The 20,016-nt window shown below is 39.8% G+C and overlaps 1 protein-coding gene across 1 annotated transcript in view; it reads right to left on the bottom strand.

Annotated features, from left to right (window-relative positions):
• The window catches only part of LOC138674629 (C-type lectin domain family 17, member A-like), a 102,432-nt gene that overhangs the window by 14,988 nt on the left and 67,428 nt on the right, over positions 1-20,016 (bottom strand). The window contains exons 5-14 of the mRNA XM_069762445.1: positions 18,023-18,076; positions 16,424-16,468; positions 15,294-15,344; positions 12,726-12,776; positions 12,520-12,645; positions 10,495-10,536; positions 7,626-7,703; positions 4,814-4,867; positions 2,453-2,604; positions 845-957 (exon numbers count right to left, since the gene is read on the bottom strand). Of these exons, the coding sequence (XP_069618546.1) occupies positions 845-957; positions 2,453-2,604; positions 4,814-4,867; positions 7,626-7,703; positions 10,495-10,536; positions 12,520-12,645; positions 12,726-12,776; positions 15,294-15,344; positions 16,424-16,468; positions 18,023-18,076 (766 nt within the window). The remainder of the gene's footprint in view (positions 1-844; positions 958-2,452; positions 2,605-4,813; positions 4,868-7,625; positions 7,704-10,494; positions 10,537-12,519; positions 12,646-12,725; positions 12,777-15,293; positions 15,345-16,423; positions 16,469-18,022; positions 18,077-20,016) is intronic.

The following is a 20,016-nucleotide window of genomic DNA, read 5'->3' as shown; positions in this document are numbered from 1 at the left end:
GTATTTGTATCTTTCTGCTCATCTCTGACATGACTAACATGGAGGAAGTCACCTGTTGGTACAACAGGATACCTAGAGTTGGCTCAGGTTGACCACTTCACTTTATTTAATGGGCAGTTAAAATCAGAATATTTTCCACAACCAATGATGCTGAGAGTCAAGCTAAGAATAATGGCTCAAGAGAAGATAGGCAAACAACTGCCAAATAATATTAACTGGAAAAGTGTGATGGTGTCAATCAGTACTAAAAAAGGGGCTTTGTTTTAATCCTCTTATGTGCTTCTTTGGTTCAAACATAGACATTTTTTAAAAATGTAAAAAAAATGTAAATAATTTCTAACTCATTGTCTACTGGTAAGAGTATGTTCCTAGGGAGGATATCATGTAATTAGTGAGTTCTGTAACAGTGGCCTTTGGCATGTGGGACAGATGCCACTGTCAACAATTTCCAACCAATCATTTGAAAGGTTTATCCATTTTGAGTGGGTAGCCTAGGAACCAGGCTCATAAAATATTGTAGTAGATAACACGCAAAAAGAGTGACATGGAGACCTTGCCTAAGACAGTGGGACCCATATCATAGAATCTGTAGACTGGGAAAGAAATTAATATCACCACGTCTGTTGATCAGATAGATACCTGAACCCCATCCTCTAACAGTGCCATTGACTACTCCAAACTTTGGGGCGGGGGTGAAGATATGAACCTTTTCAGTTGAGCGTGAACCACCAAGGTTCATACTTTTTATGAATAAATTAAGAACTTTTGTTTGTACCTTAAACCTTCTGGCTATGTCTCAATGTTGGGACCTCTTATTACTAGTACATCACACCCCACTACTTACGTAAACGTGACTTGTGTTCCATCCAGCCACTTCCATACGTGAACTTCTCTAGCGTCTCGCCTCAGTCCAATCCAGTATTTCTTACTCGGCGTAAATAATTTTTTCAAAGACTCCTAGAAATATGCGTGTGTTCAACTGGTGTTTAAATAATGCGGTGTTCAACGATATATTTCCCATAAAAACTTGTTTAAATAAAAACATCCAATATTTTCAAGGTTAGTTTAGATGTTTTCTGACTATATACAGGTGCTTCTCACTAAATTTGAATATCATCAAAAAGATAATTTATTTCAGTTCGTCAATACAAAAAGTGAAACTCATATATTATATAGAAAAATATTTAGAATTGAGAGTCCTCAGTGGTTGATACCTTTTAATGGCTAACTGAAAAGATGGTAACAAATTGCAAGCTTTCGAGACTACATACGTCTCTTCATAATGTTATGGACATGAAATTACTTGTACTAAAAGGTAACTTCAAATCGCAGAAAGATAGGAGAGTCTGGGAATATAAACTGATGACGACCTTTGACACTCTAACTGCAGGAATGAATGTATCACATGGATTTATGTCTTTTTACATCAACTAAGGAACTTGTCCATCAGACCATGTGGGGTCACCACAACAGAGACCCTAATCACAGGACAATAAAACAATCCTTATCTAAGAATTGGCCCAATATTTATGGACCTAACTGTTTATCACCCATGGTAATTCTGCTTCATGTCACCTGTCTTATCCATGGTTTTTTTCCCCTCTTTTTTTTTTTCTATACTATGTTGTGCATAAATATGTGATTCTTCAGAATTTGTTTTAGTCTTTGCCTGATGAAGAGACGTATGTAGTCTTGAAAGCTTGCAATTTGTTACCATCTTTTCAGTTAGCCATTAAAATATTTTTCTATCTACTGGCTAACACGGTACCAAGATATATTTCTTTCCTATATTATATAGAGTCATTACAAACAGAGTGATCTATTTCAAGTGTTTATTTCTGTTAATGTTGATGACTATGTCTTACAGCCAATGAAAACCCAAAAGTCAGTATCTCAGTAAATTATTATTAACAAAAAAACACAGGCAAAGGCTTCCTAAGCATTTAAAAAGGTCCCTCAGTCTGTTTCAGTAGGCTCCACAATCCTGGGGAAGACTGCTGACTTGTCAGATGTCCAGAAGGCCGTCACTGACACACTCCACAGGGAGGGTAAGCCACAAAAGGTCATTGATAAAAGAAGCTGGCTGTTCACACAGTGCTGTATCCAAGCATATTAATGGAAAGTTGAGTGGAAGGAAAAAGGGTGGTAGAAAAGGGTGCACAAGCAACCGGGATAACCGCAGCCTTGTTCTCACTAATGAACCAAAATGTTGCCATGTTGGGTCATTAAACAGAAGTCTTTTTTTCACTCTGAATAGTGTGCTGCCTCTAATGTCTGAATTTCTACTTGAGGTTTGGTGGTTACTTGGGGAGCTCTGCACCCGACCTGTGATTACTTCCTTTTTCATTTTTTAGAAAGATAGCTAGATAAATAGATAGATAAATAGATAATAGATAGGTAGATAGATAGATAGATAGATATAAAGGTGCCAGCTCTTGTATTTAGCTCTTACCGATTCAGTCTTGTCCTTTATCATTACAAGGATAGAGGACATTTTATAGCATTCTTCACGAGCCAAATCCCAGGATATTTCTTGCCCAGAGACATAATAACAAGCAGAACCAATCGTATACCAGCCAAGAGGGCACAACGTGCAGATTTTCTCTGTGGTAGAGATTATAAAAATTATAAAAATTTTATACTTCATAACAACACCCTCTCTTATAGGACCTCCAGTTAAAAAGGTGTGGCTGATAGAGTGGAGCAAAATTATTTGCAGGACCCTGGACCAGTGGCCAAGCTAGTAGTCCCTGGCTACTGTGAACCTCCTTCTCCCTGTGACATTCCTGATGCCTCTTCTGATGAGTGAATGCTGGAATGTCATCATTTTGCATAGTGACACGTACATGATGCCGTGTCCGGTCTACTAATCAGAAAAGGCACCGGGGAGGTCAGAGGAAAAAGAAGGTCCGCATTGTTCTGCTCCTGCGGCCACAGACTACTGACCTGACTACTGGACTGAGGGTCTTGCAAGCCTTTTGCTCAATTCTAGTGAGTAAGGTGATCACCAGACCCATATCCTTTCTAAATTATATTCATGAAGTTCCAGCATGCAGAGATATGTACTGTTCACAGGCTTTATACCTGGTGAAGATACCAGTGAAGATGGAAGCGTGTTGCCATTAAAGAAGCCTTTTTGCATAAAGTTTAGAGATTTATATTTCACAAAAATGAGCAGCACTCAGAGAACTAAACGAGAATATTTGTGGCACTTTTTTAATTGGAGCTCTTTACCACCATTTGGATATCAGAACTCTTGTGGTGGGATACTCCAGAATCTTGACAATGTTGATAATTGCAAGCCCATAGTAGATTTGTGCCAATTTACAGCACAACTTCTTAAGGTTAGTGATTTTCTTATCTGACTACTCGGCTCCATATAATAGTGACTGCTGCTGGTTACTGTTGATCACCTCTTATTCTCCAGCTTGGCAATCGGAGCTGTTCTGCAGCACCCGGCGGCTGCCACTACACAATGAATGCAGCTGTGCAGTGCAGTTCTGTTCAATGTGTTTATAGCTGGCTTCCATCAGAGCTTTTAGCAGCTGATCAGTAGTGGTGCCGGGTGTGGAATTCTCAATGATCTGATTTAGGCCAGGGTCACACTTGCGAGAAGCTTGCACGAATCTCGCATCTCAATACCCGGCACTGCCGCCGGCACTCGGACCGGAGCGCTCAGCTGCAGAGAAATACATGCAGCCGCACACTCTGTTCCCGAGTGCCGGTGGCAGTACCCGGTATTGAGACGTGAGACTTGTGCGAGCTTCTCGCAAGTGTGACCCCGGCCATAGATGAACTATCCTTAGGATAAATCATCAATACTTGGTGACCGGATGATCCTTTTAAAATTAGTTATAATAAGTAGATGAGACCACATGTGAAGTTTTCAATTTAAAGGGATTATCCTCCTTTGTGGACCTTTTTTACTTACTTAAATGCCTACAATTGGGCAAGTTTTTGCAATTTGGTTTCATTAACAATTTTGCACAGTTTCCCTCCTAGGGCCGCTGTGTTACATCGACTATTGCCGGCTGCAGGATGAGGTGACGGTTTAGGCCACATCATCTTTATTTTATCAGATGTGTTGAGGACATGATTTTTGGCTCTCGCTTTTATATAGGTATAACCGATTCTCCTCCTGCTCCTGTTAGTGCTGTTTTCCTCATAGACCGCGCAGCTCTCCAGTCCATACAATGGCTGCTGGTGGAGGAGCGTGTGACCAGACGTCCATCAGTCTCCTCCAATAGAAAAACAGTTTTGTCGTGTGAAGTTTTCAACTGGACAAATCTGATGGAACGGTCTGGTCACATGCTCTACCACCAGCAGCCATTTTTTTTTAAATGGAGACCTGTGCTCTCTGAGGAAAGAGCAGGAGGAGAACCTGACGTTCCAATATAATAGGAAGTTGAACAAATCATATGACAAAATAAAGACAAAGTAGCCGACCCCGTTACCTCATTCTGGCAATGAACAGTGAAATACAAAGGCTATAAAAGGCAAACGGTGGGAAAATGTTAATGAAACCAAATTGCAAAAATGATTTTTAGCACCAATTAAATGCATTTAAGCAAGAAGGACAATGGGGCCTAATGTCCATATAATCTGTGACATACCATTACCCTTGTATCAACAACGGTACTTTAGCAAATATTAAATAGATACACGTGTGACTACTAGACTGTAGGTGACACGTATATCTGCTACTTATAGAAGTTTTGTAAAACATAGTAATGCATAGAGGACTAAAAACATTAGAGTCTTCATAAATCAATAGAAATAAGTATAACAATGTGCGTCTAAGTGTGAAACTTACCCAGGGTCTTGTTAATGTGCTTTTCGTTGGCCTTGAGTAAGTCTTGCAATTTCACTACAAAATAAAGCAGAACATGTCCACAGCGTCAGATCCAGTTGGCGCTGATTTATAGGATGATATCAATTGACATATCTAGTTTTTAGTGATGAGCGAACGTGCGCTATCCGAGCATGCTCTTGTGACCGAGTGTCTTCAGCGTGTTTGAAAAGTATGTTCGAGTCCCCGCGGCTGCATGTCTCGAGGCTGTTTGACAGTCACAAAACATGCAGGGATTGCCTAACAGCCAGGAGACATGCAGCCGCAGGGACTCGAACATACTTTTCGAGCACACTAAAGACACTCGGTTAATACACGAGCATGCTCAGATAGCACCTTATCCCAGCACGTTCACTCATCACTACTAGCTCTGTGTGCACCAAGCTTAACCTCTAAAGGCCCTCTGACAGAAATTTAGTATGGGTGCTCCTTTTCCTTTTTTCCTTAAAAGGTTATTCCCATTTTCTTAAGTGGATATTGTCGTAAAAATAGGCACTTTTGCTATTTACTTCTTAAGAAATTTTGATGCCATTTTTGAAATACTGACACTTTTCTTTAGTTTAGAGCTTGTTGCCAAGGAGACCGTCCACTGCTGCTGTCTAGTTTCTAAGCACTGCGCTGAAGCTGGCTGGGGTTTAGAGGTAACAAAGCACTCTAGTGATCCTGGCCAGCTTCAAAACAGTGCTTACAAGCTCAACATAAAAGATTTTGTAAGCACTACCTTTGTGCTGTTGTTTAACAGTGGTCAGTCTCCAAGGCAACGAGCTGTAAACAAAAGAAAAGTGTTAGTATCTAAAAATTTGAATAACATATGAAATTGTAGCGACAAGTGGATTGATCGGATAACCTGCAGCTGGGTGAAGAGGCTAGTCAGGAGCACCATTGTGGTTATTCACATTCAATACATTTTAATAACAAGTAAATTGCAAAATGGCTTGTATTGTCCAGTGTTATCCAGCAATATCCAGTTCCCAGAAATGGGAATAATCCTTTAACCATAGGCCAAATTTATATTTACTTACATATTGTCGTTTTTTTCATGTACCAATGTTGCATTGCATAGCCTGTGCCAACATTCTTTTTGATATCTTTGGTGTTTTTAGCAGGAGACAGAAAAAGGGGTTCTGCCTAGTTTGAATTGTGGCGCCTGGGTCACTCCCTCTGTTGGTGTAGTATCACTTCAGCACTGGTCACCCCTCAGCACCTCACCTATAAAGTTAGGGTCCCACCAAGAGGCTCGCCATCACATGGCAGTGGGCTTCATATATTATGACCATAATGTTAACTAAGAACCTTGTGTTTCGTTTTTTACACTTTTGCAAATCCGCATTAGCTCAATATATATGTTTTTGATGTGCGTAAAAATCATAAATATCCCAATCAAAGAAAAAAAGGTCATGGCTTTTAAAGTAATATATACTAAACACTGCTACTCTATGCTTTAAAGGCCCAATATACCCTGACTCTGAAGCAGTTAATGTGATTCTCAACTGGTTATCCTTAAAGGGTTGGTCCGAAACTAACATTGACTTTAATCCTAAATGTGAAACCTTTTTAATGTAATAATCAAATCACTTTTCTAATATACTTTAATAAAAATATCCTTTATTTTTTTAACTTCCAGTTTGATGACGTCTCATTTGAGAATCCACAGTGCATGCTGGGATACTCAAATAGGACATCATCAGGGGGCAGAGGCTGCAACCTCTGCCTCCACCCTCAGACAAAGCATCATCAAATCAGGGTTTGGGTTAGTCCCTGCTCTACTGAGTATTCATCGGTTGTCAATTCCAACACATGCTCGGTACAGGATCCCTGCTCACTGCGCGATATTACTTTTCAATGCACAATGACAGTGCACCCCACTCGCCATCTCTAATGAGAAGTAACAACCTGTTAAGAGAGTGCACTGTCAGTGTGCATTGTAAGGAGAGAATGCAGCAAGCAGGAAAAAAAGTGACCAGCCCTCCCCCAAAACCGACATCACTGAGTAATGACACTTTGTTTCAGAAGGCAGCTGCGGCAGTGAATATGACTTATATGATCAATGACTTCCCATTTGAGTATCCCAGCATGCAGTGGGGATTTCTCAAACAAAACATCATCAAACTGGGAGTTAAAAAAATAAATAAATAAAGCAGATAGGGCAGAGAAGGAATGGTAGGGACTTTTCAATTAAAGTACACTATATTAGACAAGAGATTATATTGCATTACATACAGACATTTAGGAATAAATTTACATTAGTTTTGTACCACCCCTTTAAGTTTTTTTAAGACCAATATTTTCTGCTAATCTTTTTATATAACGGTACCTTTTATAGTGATCAGTTCCTTTTTTTTTAATTATAAATCCATACATAGAAAATTAGAAAAGTTATAGGGCTTAAAACATTGAGACACCAACCAAATCTTTTGTTTTTTTATTATCATGTTTTTTTTGTTTGTTTTTTTATTTGTTATGCATTGAGTCTGCCTTGAGTTTGTATGTTCTCCCGGTTTTTGTGTTAATTAACTCCAGTTTCATCCCACACGTCAACATACTAATAGCTAATCTAGATTGTGAGCCCCAATGGGAACAGCAAAGATGATGTCTGTCAAGTTTTTTGGAATTAATAGTACTAGATAACTAAGTTAAACAAATAAATAAAGTTAATCAGCACAGAACTCTGAATTTTAGGGTAAGAAAATGCAAAATGACATTTCAAGATCAGGTAGTTACTTTGGCTACATGAATAAAAAGAGAGTAAAAGAATAAATCGCAGAGATGCGCCTACCTATGGTATTGTTGAGATCGGCCACCTTAGTCATCAGACTGCTCTGCTTCTCCACATCATTGTTCTTGAAATCTGAGACTGAATGTATTAAGGTATCGGCAATTAAAGGTTTAATTTGTTAATTAAGATTGAATTGCTAATTAAAGCTAATTAAAATATGATTATTTTAATTTATGAATCAGTCTGGATGTGTTATCACAGTCGGAAATGTGTTTCTTTGAAATGCTATTGCATTTTAGAGAAACCTGCTTTTAAATCCCGGACAGGAACGATATGACACGGTTGACTAGGCAAGAGGCCAGTGCCAGACAACTTCTGCTCCTTGCCTCTAAACGTTCAGGGTTTTCCCTATGGGTGTATATACAAGGAGAGACCTTTGAATCAAGAAGAAGAAGCTATCATCGACCTACCCCGGACTAGTCTTCCTAGTTGCATCATCCTTTGCGTGCTTTTCAAAGTAAATGCTGTGGTGTAAGGCTGCGTGCCCACTATCGGGAATAGTACCGTTTTGCACGCAACATATTTTTACTGCTTCCAAAATGCTGCGTTCTACATTTCAAGCATAGTGGATGGGATTTATAGAAATCCAATACCTACTGTGCTTTCTTTTGTGTGTGGGTTTCCGAGCCACAGCATGTAATTTTCTGTAGCTGAGTTTTTCCCTAAATAGACTCTTATATTCGGAATGCAATACCTATCGCCCCATGTAGTCTGAGTCCATCTTTCCCTGTAGCTTCACAGGCTGAGTTTGCCCCAGGCCCCCGATGTCCATCTCGAGGTTGCCGCAGGCCATTAGACGGAATCACACAGAAGAGTATTTTTGGCAATCCACTGCCCCGAGTATTAGGCCCATGCTGTCCCTAGCAACCTCTGGCCTAGACCTGCTGCTTCACAGTCTGCTCTCCACACACTGACTGCCCAGTCACTTCCTGAACCTGCTTCTAACTCGTGCCGTCGTAGCGATCAAAATGCCACTGTGTGACGGTACCCTTAGTTCCCCTTCCCAAACTGGGCCGGCCAATACAGTTAACCCTGTGTTAGCTAACTGCAGCCCCAGTGGGTATCATGCTTTTATAACATACATGAACATCAAATGCATGTAACCTTTGGAGTGTCAGGGAGCAATCCATCAGTTCCCACCACTGTACAAGGTAAATCCGCATAGACAAGACAAGTGCGTAATGTAGAACGCAGCATTTTGGCTGGAGCAAAAATATGCTGCTTCTAAAACACTATTATTACTGATCGTGGGCAAGCAGCCTAAGAGAGCGGGCATATTGCTGCTTTACACCGCAGCTTCCTCAGGATCTCTTGAGGCAGCTGCATTGTTGAACGACGAAACAAGCGGGTTAGCGCTCGTTGTCTTACTCTGAAATAAACTTTATTGGGTTTTTGCTTAATTTTTGTATGTGTATTTTCATCTTCCTGCCCGTTTTGTCCAACCAGTAGTCTCCTATGATTATATATACCTTTGCTTATCCTAGATTCACCTTTGAATCATTTTTCTGTATGTTTCTTACTACAGTAGAAAGATTGGTTAATATTATATTGAACAACTCTTTTCTAGCTTTTGTGGTTCCGCCTATTTATCATATTTGCTGAATACAACATATTGTCTGAGTTGAATCATTTTGGTCTCAAGCTATATAGTGTAAATTTCGGTAGAGGAGGTGCCTCCATTTCATAATACTGTCACCAGTTTTCTGGTGGTTTTAAATGTTTTCACTGCTATACAGTATGTTTTCTGTGATGATTAATATAAAGATTATCTTCATTTGTGTTCTATATTTCTGTGCTTCCATATTGCCCCCTAGTCTTTCTCTTTGTTATCTGTTCAATGGCTTTACAATTCTGTAAAGGGGTTGTCCAGGCTTGGAGTACAAGTCTGCAATCACACAGAGTGACTGCAGACCTGTGAATCCTCACGACATGCACAGTGCACGCTGTCAGAAGTCTTCAGCAACGGGAGAGGGTGGTCATGTAACTGCAAGTATGTGATTTGCATGTTTACGGTCACATTATGACTAGACATGTCCGACCTCACTCAATACACTTGGCTGTGCATGTCTAATCGGCGCATGTCTGTAAAGTATGTAAATTGAATACTTGCTGTTACGCTCCCACCTGCTCCCGTTGCCGGCACAAAACAATCCTGACAGTGTGTACTGTGCGCGCTGGGCTATGAGAACTCACAAGTCTGCAATCACATAGTCTGCAATCCAACCATGGACAACCCTTTTAAGGGTGGAGTGCACCACTTTTCACAGGTCAAGCAGTATCAGCATCCAAGAAACAACCTCTAAAAACTGGGTCAGCGGAGTTAAGAGTTCAAGCAACAGAGACTGGAGAAGACCTCCAGAAAAAGTTTAGTACCTTGACACTGGTTATGAGAGAGTGGTAATGACAAGTAACTCCGCTTTAGGGCTCAATCACATGACCGATTATATCGGAACAGTGCTATCTGTAATTTTCACAAATAGCACTACTACCCATAAAATTCTATGGGGCTGTGCCCATGTCTGACATGCGGTTAGGGTTAAATACAAGAGGGGTCTGATTTTCACCAACAGAATGGAGAAGGTGGGGAAACTTATTTTTTCTTTCCACCTCTGAGAATAACTGATGCCCCTCTGATCAAGCTCTGATGAAACTCAGAGTCTGGTCAGAATAGTCGGACCGTTCTTCTCGTGTGGACGTACTCTCAGTCAGGGTATTTAGATACATGTGAAAGGAAGCCTAGCTACATTATATTATTCAGACTATTCATGGTGTGATAACAAATCGAAACCAGTAATGAAGAAACAATGTCATATCCATGAATCTAGCTGCCTTAGAAGGATAGAAGTTTAGAATATATTGATGATATTACCAATTTGTTCTGCATCTGCCATTTTTCTTGAGATAGCGATGTCTATAAAAAAAAAGAAAATCATCACAAGTCTAAATCCTTTATAAGTTCAACTCATTTGGGATTACATTGCAGGCATAACATCCCTCCTATTTATAGAGAAACATTCACCAAATTGTTCACATTGAACTTGATGCACCATGTAATAGTGGCTGCAAAGCAGGATCAAGAAGTACCCGCCCCCAGTGAAAACTGTCTGATAACACCCACTTCAACTTAAAAACAGTTAACTCTTTTGGTGCCAATACTTTGCTAATATCTCTGCAATGGAAAGGTGATATAAAAAAATAAATAAAAAAAGATGGGGTTTCCCCTCTGCAGCCACTTTTACATCCTGTGTCCAGTTCAACATGAAAAATTTGGTGAAAGATCCTCTTTGAAGGTGTTGTCCACATTGGACTTGTACAGTTTTGCTAAAAGAGTCCAATGATGATAGACTGATTATGGGATATCCCCTTGATGCATCCCCAAAAAGTGAGCCTTCAATGACATCATTTTTCCTGCAGCACTACCCTATAGGAAAGTCTGGTTTTACACTATTTTATTTAAATCAAGGGGCTGTCTACATAATGTGCAGATATGCTGGATCCCCCAGTTATTTGATTCTGCTTTCTGCATTGAATAATGGAAGAAGGAATTGGAGCTTTTGAAACAGATATCTTCCCATGTGGACATCTTTGTTAAGCAAGTATATAAGTAAATTTTATATTTTGATATTTAAAGTAAATATAAATTAGAGATGAATCAGTTCAAGGTGAATACATTTTGTCTTAAATTTCACCCAAATAATTGGATTCGCCAAAATTGGATTTTTTTTACATTTTCTTTCACATAAATCCAGGAAGAATTGAAGCCGTCTGTCAATTTACTAGATTCAATGAGGTCAGGTAAGAGTTTAAAAAGAATAAATATCCCTTTCCGGCTCTGAGTTGGTCCTAGCAGGTCTCCCCAGTCTTTTCCACACCACAGGTCCCAACAAGTCTTTGGTGCCACCATCATTTCCAAGGCCTCTCATAACATCCCTTCACGTCACAAAGTCATAACATAGTGACTCTAATAAGGTTAATGGGTGCCTGATACGTGATGAGACCCACGCTATGAAAATGATTGGTGGCCTGTGAATGAAGACAGGATCGAAATGAACTAGCGGGGGAATGAACGGACAAGGTCTGGCAAAGGTGTGTAGTCATTTATTTTCACCTTAAATTTATTATGTACTGGGGGGTCTAATGAGACCACAGAGCATAATAAGACACGTATGATTTGCATCAGATAAATTTTATGTGAATTGAAATTTCTGGCCGAATTTGAGCCAACATACAGAATTAAAATTTTGGCAGACTCCTTCAATACTAATATAAAAGGTTTTTTGCTTTTTTCCATAATAAAATTAAAAAGTCAAAAATACAGCTATTATTATCTATAATTGGCTGATATATTACTAGTTAAATGTCAGCTATATGCCAGATTCATAAAATTATTTTTTGTTTCTATTTAGTTTTTCAGATATTCTTTGAATGTTCAGTTTTCTAGATAAGATGGACTTATAGAAACCAGACATTTTGACAAGTAAGTTTTAAGGCATAAAGGTCCTTAATGATTGTTTATATTTTGCTTTGTTACGAGTTGCTTAATTTGCACATTCTTTGGTTTGGGCATGTGTAAAAGCCTCATGGCTGTGAGCCAGAATTTTGACATAAATACTGCACTTTTTTGGGGGGAGATAAGCCAGACCTTCGAAACTATGGTAATGATTTTCCATGCACGTATTTCTATTATCTCTTACCCATCCATTATTAATTGTAACTCATATGCAATAAACATTTTTTTTATTCAGATCACCAGTGAAGAGCAGATCTTCCCTAGTAGACCATATTCCCGTATCACTTGTACAGAGAGATAAATATTGCAATGTACAGCCATCCATCAACAGGGATAATAGAACGTATTATACTGAGGAAGAGCATTAGCTTAGCTTTTACTCACAACGAAAGAATATGAATCCAGTGAAGACTGCAAAGCCGATGAAGATGATGACAATCATCATCGTCAGGAACACCAACATGCACCTTTTAGGCCTTCTAGATCTTGGCTTATTAACATTTGATATAACTGAAACACAAAAAATTAACGGTAGATCTTATAAGTGCTTTTATTGGATTAGAGTGAAAAAAAATCATAGTCTGGATTACCTTCCAAGTCTGGAAATGTGGTATTACCCAAAACTGATGCCATTTTGACCTCTATAAAAACAGCAAGAAATGACAAATGAATAATATTACAGTCCATACAGTCCGTCTATCTATCTGGAAGGATCAGACTGCCATCAATCCATGGTAGGCCAGAGAGCCGAGCCTGGAGGAAGCAGCTGAAGAGCCCAGCCTGGAGGTAACAGCTGAGGATCCAGCCTCAGTGAATCTGCCTCAGTTGAATAATGAAGAAGGGATTCAAGGTGATGGTGAAGAAGGTAAATAAGGGAGAATGAGAAGGGTAAAATGTGAAATAGAAGAAAAAGCTGGTGAATGACAAGAATGGGGAAAAAATTAAACGGAGGTGAAAGGACAGGCTGTGAAGAAGGAGATAGTGAAAAAAGAGAGTGCTGATGTGTTGAAGCAGGTTGAAGTGGAACGAAATGGTGAAGAAGGTAAATTGGAAGAAGGTTAAAGTGAAATGAGAATGTAAAGCAAAGAGTGAACAATGAGGAGAAGAAGGGCATGAATCAGAAGGAAGTGAAGTAAAAGAAGGTGGTAAAAAGAGATGAAAGAAGAGGTGGAACTGTAGATAACGAGGAGATGAAGAAAGAAAGGACGGAAATGGTGAGGAAGGTAAATGAGAAGGAGGAGGCAAAGGAGAATGTGAATGAAATGTAAAACCTGAATAAGGTGAAGTTAAAAAACGGGTAAAAAATGGATGAGAATGTGAAAAAGGAAGTGAAGGAGAAAATGCCAGAAAATTTTAGTTGATCGATTGAAAAAGAAGAAGAATATATTCCAGAGATTGCTAATAGATTAGATTTCTACAACCCCTGGCAAAAAGCTTGGAATCACCGGACTCTGAGGATGTGCATTCAGTTGTTTAATATTATAGAAAAAAAGCAGATCACAGACATGGCGCAAAACTAAAGTCATTTTAAATGGCAACTTTCTGGCTTTAAGAAACACTAACAGAAATCAAGAACAAAAAATGTGGTAGTCAGTAATGGTTACTATTTTTAACCAAGCATAGGTGAAAAATTATGGAATCACTCAATTCTAAGGAAAAAATTATGGAATCATGAGAAGCAACCAAACAAAAAACACTCCGACACATCACTAGTATTTTGTTGCACCACCTCTGGCTTATATAACAGCTTGCAGTCTCTGAGGCATGGACTTAATGAGTGTCACACAGGACTCTTCATCAATCTGGCTCCAACTTTCTCCAATTGCTGTTGCCAGATCAGCTTTGCAGGTTGGAGTCTTGTCATGGACCATTTTCTTCATCTTCCACCAAAGATTTTCAATTGGATTGAGATCCGGACTATTTGCAGGCCACGGCATTGACCTTATGTGTCTTTTTTCAAGGAATGTTTTCACACTTTTTGCTCTATGGCAGGATGCATTATCAATCATCTTAAAAAATGATTTCATCATCCCCAAATATCCTTTCAATTGATGGGATAAGAAAAGTGTCCAAAATATGAACATAAACTTGTGCATTTATTGAAGATGTAATGACAGCCATCTCCCCAGTGCCTTTACCTGACATGCAGCCCCATATCATCAATGACTGTGGAAATTTGCATGTTCTCCTCAGGCAGTCATCTTTATAAATCTTATTGGAATGGCACCAAACAAAAATTCCAGCATCATCACCTTGCCCAATGCAGATTCGTGATTCATCAATGAATATGACTTTCATCCAGTCATCCACAGTCCATGATTGCTTTTCCTTAGCCCATTGTAACCTTGTTTTTTCTGTTTAAGTGATAATGATGGCTTTTGTTTAGCTTTTCTCTATGTAAATCCCATTTCCTGTAGGCGGTTTCTTACAGTTCGGTCACAGACATTGACTCCAGTTTCCACCTATTCGTTCCTCATTTGTTTTGTTGTGCATTTCCTGTTTTGGAGACATATTACTTTAAGTTTCTGGTCTTGATGCTTTGATGTCTTCCTTCGTCTACCAGTATGTTTGCCTTTAACAACCTTCCCATGTTGTTTGTATTTGGTCCAGATTTTAGACACAGCTGACTGAACAACCAACATCTTTTGCAACATTGCTTGATGATTTACCCTCTTTTAAAAGTTTGATAATCCTCTCCTTTGTTTCAATTGACATCTTTTGTGTTGGAGCCATGATTCATGTCAGTCCACTTGGTGCAACAGCTCTCCAAGGTGCGACCACTCCTTTTTAGATGCAGACTAACGAGCAGATCTAATTTGATGCAGGTGTTATTTTTGAGTATGACAATTTGCAGGGTGATTCCATAATTTTTTCCTCAGAATTGAGTGATTCCATAATTTTTCCCTATGCTTGGTTAAAAAAGTAACCATTACTGACTACCACATTTTTTGTTCTTGTTTTCTTTTAGTGTTTCTTAAAGCCAGAAAGTTGCCATTTGAAATGACTTTAGTTTTGTGCCATGTCTGTGATCTGCTTTTTTTCTACAAAATTAAACAACTGAACGAACATCCTCCAAGGCCGGTGATTCCATACTTTTTGCCAGGGGTTGTATGAGACGCAACACTATTCGCATTGACTCTGAATGACTAGATGGTTACCTGCTATATCTGAAAATGCTGAGTTAACTGCTCCTGAGGAAAAATCAAGACCTGAAAATGGAAGCAATGAAATGTCAAATTGAAGATTTTATGTCCATATCATTGTAACAGAGCCAAATTGTCACTTGGTACTTTGGAGCTGCATTATTGATGCATTACAATATTGACCGGTGAATTTCCTATGAACCTTCTTATGCATTTTTTAAGACAATGGAGGTTGGAGAACAGTTCCTCTTCCTGGCTATGTTATTGGGGTTAATGGCAGTTAACTTATTGTGCTAGCCCCATAATATTAAATTTGCCTTCAGCGAGAAGGGTATAGAGGAGGTTGCCCCAGGTGACAAATTTTATGAGGGTGCAAAATTTGGCTTCTGCTCAACTGCTGTTTATTTTTTGAGCAGCACAGCGGTGTAGTAAGTGATGGCTCGACAGCAGCTGGAGAAGTAGAGAAAAGCAACTAGGGGCTGCTTTGACAATTCAGTTTGTGCCACGGCACCAATAGCTCCTATGCAGAGCGCAACGATTAAGATGAGTTTCTCACTGGCTGCTGCGCTCTTCATAGACAGTGACTGTGATGACAAGGTTCTCAGTAGGATAAAATGAGTTTCATTACTATATTATTACTATCCTATTATTCTACTATTATTATAATTATATCAGTATTTTATTGTTCTTGGGGGCTAAAAGATTCAATACTGGACTGGTATAAAGAACTCAGGGAGTTGTAACGGTCTATGGCTTTGGGGGGGCAGAAAATACTTGACTTGGCTCAGGCACTGGAAACCTATGCTACATACTGTCTACTTTATATAATATTACCCTTTCACGTGTCCCAGGGTCACCCTTAGGGAAGTGCTGCCCACAAGGTTGCACATAGATCATAATGCCCCTGCTGTTGGTGGCCTGGTACTTGTGCCTTGCAACCACCATGCATCTTTATAATACCTGCATAGGGGTTTTGTTTAGACGTTGTAAATAAAATTGCTATTAGAAAATCTTATTATAGAGGTGTAACTTGATCACCATATGTTGGTATTACTTGATTTTTATGTGTACACTGTATGACAGTACACAGTAGGTGAAGGTACAGGACCCGTAGAATGACAATTTTCTATGCTTTATATTCTCACCTATATGCGGTGACTGAAATTTCGAAGTCTCCTTAGGAAAAATTTCTAGTGATAGAAAAAAAAATGTAAATTATGAGACGTAACAGAATACATAGCCCTATTATGGTATATACAGTTAGGTCCATATATATTTGGACAGAGACAACATTTTTCTAATTTTGGTTATAGACATTACCACATTGAATTTTAAACAAAACAATTCAGATGCAGTTGAAGTTCAGACTTTCAGCTTTCATTTGAGGGTATCCACATTAAAATTGGATGAAGGGTTTAGGAGTTTCAGCTCCTTAACATGTGCCACCCTGTTTTAAAAGGGACCAAAAGTAATTGGACAGATTAAATAAATTTATTCACAGAGCATAAGAACTGAATCCACTGGTGGGAAACAAAAAGTATATGGCACATGGCCAATCGTAATGTGATGCTAGTCACTACTCACGGACAAACCGTGATGCAGGGTGGTCAAACATTTTAGGGTCAGAAACCAAGACAGCATGTTGTAACTAAAGGAGGAAAGTCAAAGGCATGGTCCGGTCATGGTCCGAGGTCAGAATACCAGGAAGATAGCAGATCAGGGCTAGGCAAATGGTTGGTCAGAAAGAGAGCCAATATCAGGCAACAATAGATCAACAAACAAAGCACAGGAATACAAAGCACACAAACACCACTGAGCTAATGCTTTGATTGCCAGAGATCTGGAAATGTTAGCTTATTTAAGTTTCTGGGTAATCACTTAAAACAGGGAACACCTGAAGGAAGCGCAGCACCTCCCAGTCTCAGATTAGATGGCTTAGCTGTGTATCAAAATACTGACAGTTCAGCACTCCCCTATACTAGATTTGACAACTAATCTAGACACCCAAGACACACTGACTGGAAGAAGAATCATGACATAGGCCATGGACACTATCTTTATGGCAGACATCAACATCAAGACTAGGGTAGAAGGCAGAGTATTTTCTAGAAGAGATGGGAATGACCCAGGGTTAAAAGAGGGAACACCTGAAGGAAGCTCAGCACCTCCTATTCTTGAATTGGAAGGCAGATAATTTTCTATGTGGACCAGCATCTAAGAAAATCCATATCCACTCAAGGTGATGTGCAGCTAGTGATAACTGTGGATGACGGAAAGTGGGATAGGGAAAATGAATGCAGAGACCAAGGGAGAAAATACAGGCGATAAGCTCGAGATCAAAATGATCAAACGTCTTTGGCGTTTGCCAACATTAGTAGGTCTAAAAAGTGCCCAAATCATGCAATCTTCTATGGAGTGTTCAGCCACTGCATATATGATGGATAATGATTAGTTCAGACAGGTAACATCTCATATGTAAAACTGTCTACAGATCATAACATGTTGACAGGACCTACTGATGTTATAATTCTTGGTTATGCTTTCTTTTTGTTTCCCCAAAACTTGCATCTGCAATTCTAGGCTAAGGAAGAGTAGCTTTTTAAACCCTATGGAACAAAGCACCTGTCTGGTGTTATTGCCAAGACACTGTGCCCTAAATTATGCTCTTAGATATTAAACTGAATGGAGAAACAAATACAAATTCTGGAGTAACAAAAGCCAGCATTAAAGAATCCATGACTTACCTTTTTGAGGAGTTGTCCAAACTGATGGATGTTGTTTTGCCGTCTTATCCATACCTGTAGTTCAGGTAACATATGTTATTTTTAGTTAGGCTATTTTACAGCATTAATTTTTGCACAGAATGTTAGAGATCGGTTGGATGTTGCTACGTCCTCCATCTACCAAGACAAGGCAACAATGTGGATGCTCAAACAGGAAGTCACAACATAGGAAACAGTTCAACGTTTTTGACTGGAGCGGTTTCAGTGGGAGGTATAGTCTTTGAACATTCCAGTTACTTTATACAAGTTGTTAGTAGTAATTTCTAATATTCTTTTTCTCACAACATTTTACTGGCGTTAGCCCTTATTCTGACTCACTGACTCAGCACTCTCAGGATTTCCTTTAAGCCTAGCCAGGATTCACACTTCACCACTCCACTGGACTCACTCACACATCTACTCTGCAACCCTCCCACAGGGGTAGGGCATCTCTCTCACCAGATGCACCCTGTCTGACCTGTTTCTACTTCGGTGTCATAGTCCTATCCACAACCAAATCTTTAAACCATTTACAGCCTTAAGGACCCTTTCATACTCAAAGACTACAGTTCATACGACAACCTCTCTCACAGCAAGCTCGTTTCCGGTCATGTACTCAGTCAAGGCTGCGGGCAAGCTCTCTTTTGCGTGCCTTTGCTTTGCTTCACCTCTCACTCTCAGTAGCAGCTTCACACTTGAGACAGTGAAATAGACAACCACCCATCCATTGATATAGGCAGCACCCTGTTAAAGCCAGGGGTGGACATATCATTGGTGCAACCTGTGCAGCCACACAATGACTCAAGGGTTCAAGAGGTAAAGGGACCCATTTCCACCCCAAACAGGTGAAATTGTGCATTATGCATTATGATAAGCTGTTGGACTGCAAGGGGCCACTGTCTTGTTTTTGCATATGGGGCCCTTTTCTGTTTGTGTCCACCAGTGGTTAAAAAATACGGGTCCATCCCTCACCAAAAAATCACAAGCTGTTTTGGGCACCCATCAGCAGCTCAAGTCTTTCCTGCCTGACCTTATTGATGGGGACACAACACTTCATCGATTTGGTCATGCTGGGAGCATTCTGAAGCTTACCCAAACATAACATAAACCACCATGTTCCCTCTCAACTTCAACCTACTCAATGAATTTTTGCTCCATTTGAGCACCACACACAGCAGCTTTCATGTGTTCTACTTTAGATATCTCAAGACCACAGACACATTCACCTAGTAAGGCTGGTTTCACATTTGCGGTTGAGTCCGCAGCGTTTGTGCCACAATTATCCGCATGCGTCGTGTATTCCTAACTTTAACATTAGGGACGCATGTGTCTGCGATCGGTTGCGTTTTGCCGCGTTAGACGCCACTTGCGTCGTTTCGTCGTCTGCGGTTTGGCGCGGTAAACGCTACATGTAGTAATTTTAGAGGCGTCAATTTGCCACCTAGAAATGTATGCGGTTGTTAGCGGAAGGAATGCAGCAAAAAAAGCATTACGGTCTACGTGAATGCATGCGTTCGCAAGCACATGCATTTGCTTGTGTTTGTGAATGCATGCGTTGCAACACAGGAAAACATGTCTAGACACTGATTAGCCAACCCCCACATACAAACTGATAAAGGGAGGTAGTGGACATTTGCAGTCCACAACTCAGCAGACTGGGAATAAGAGCAGACAGACGCAGGAACCTGGGAAGAATCAGCACTCTGAACAATGTGAGTATCAAAGTCAATGTCTTTATTTTCTATTTTCTGTCTCTATATGTCCTAATTTCTGCCATTTTTTTCTTTCTGCATGCATCAGAATGTCATCTTCTTCTTCTGAGGAGTAACGTCCTGGGCCTGCACAAGCCGAACCTGTCAGTGAAGTGAGTACTCACCTCCTCAGATTGGTAAGTATTCACTGTCACATCTACACATGTGACAATTTTTTTCCCTTTTTTTAGAGCACTTCTTCCACTGTGGCAGAGGCTAAGCAGG

This window comes from Ranitomeya imitator, chromosome 4, assembly GCF_032444005.1.
Source record: "Ranitomeya imitator isolate aRanImi1 chromosome 4, aRanImi1.pri, whole genome shotgun sequence".
NCBI lineage: Eukaryota > Metazoa > Chordata > Amphibia > Anura > Dendrobatidae > Ranitomeya > Ranitomeya imitator.
The sequence above is the reverse complement of the archived record's forward strand: the minus strand, read 5'-3'. Positions and strand labels throughout refer to the sequence as shown.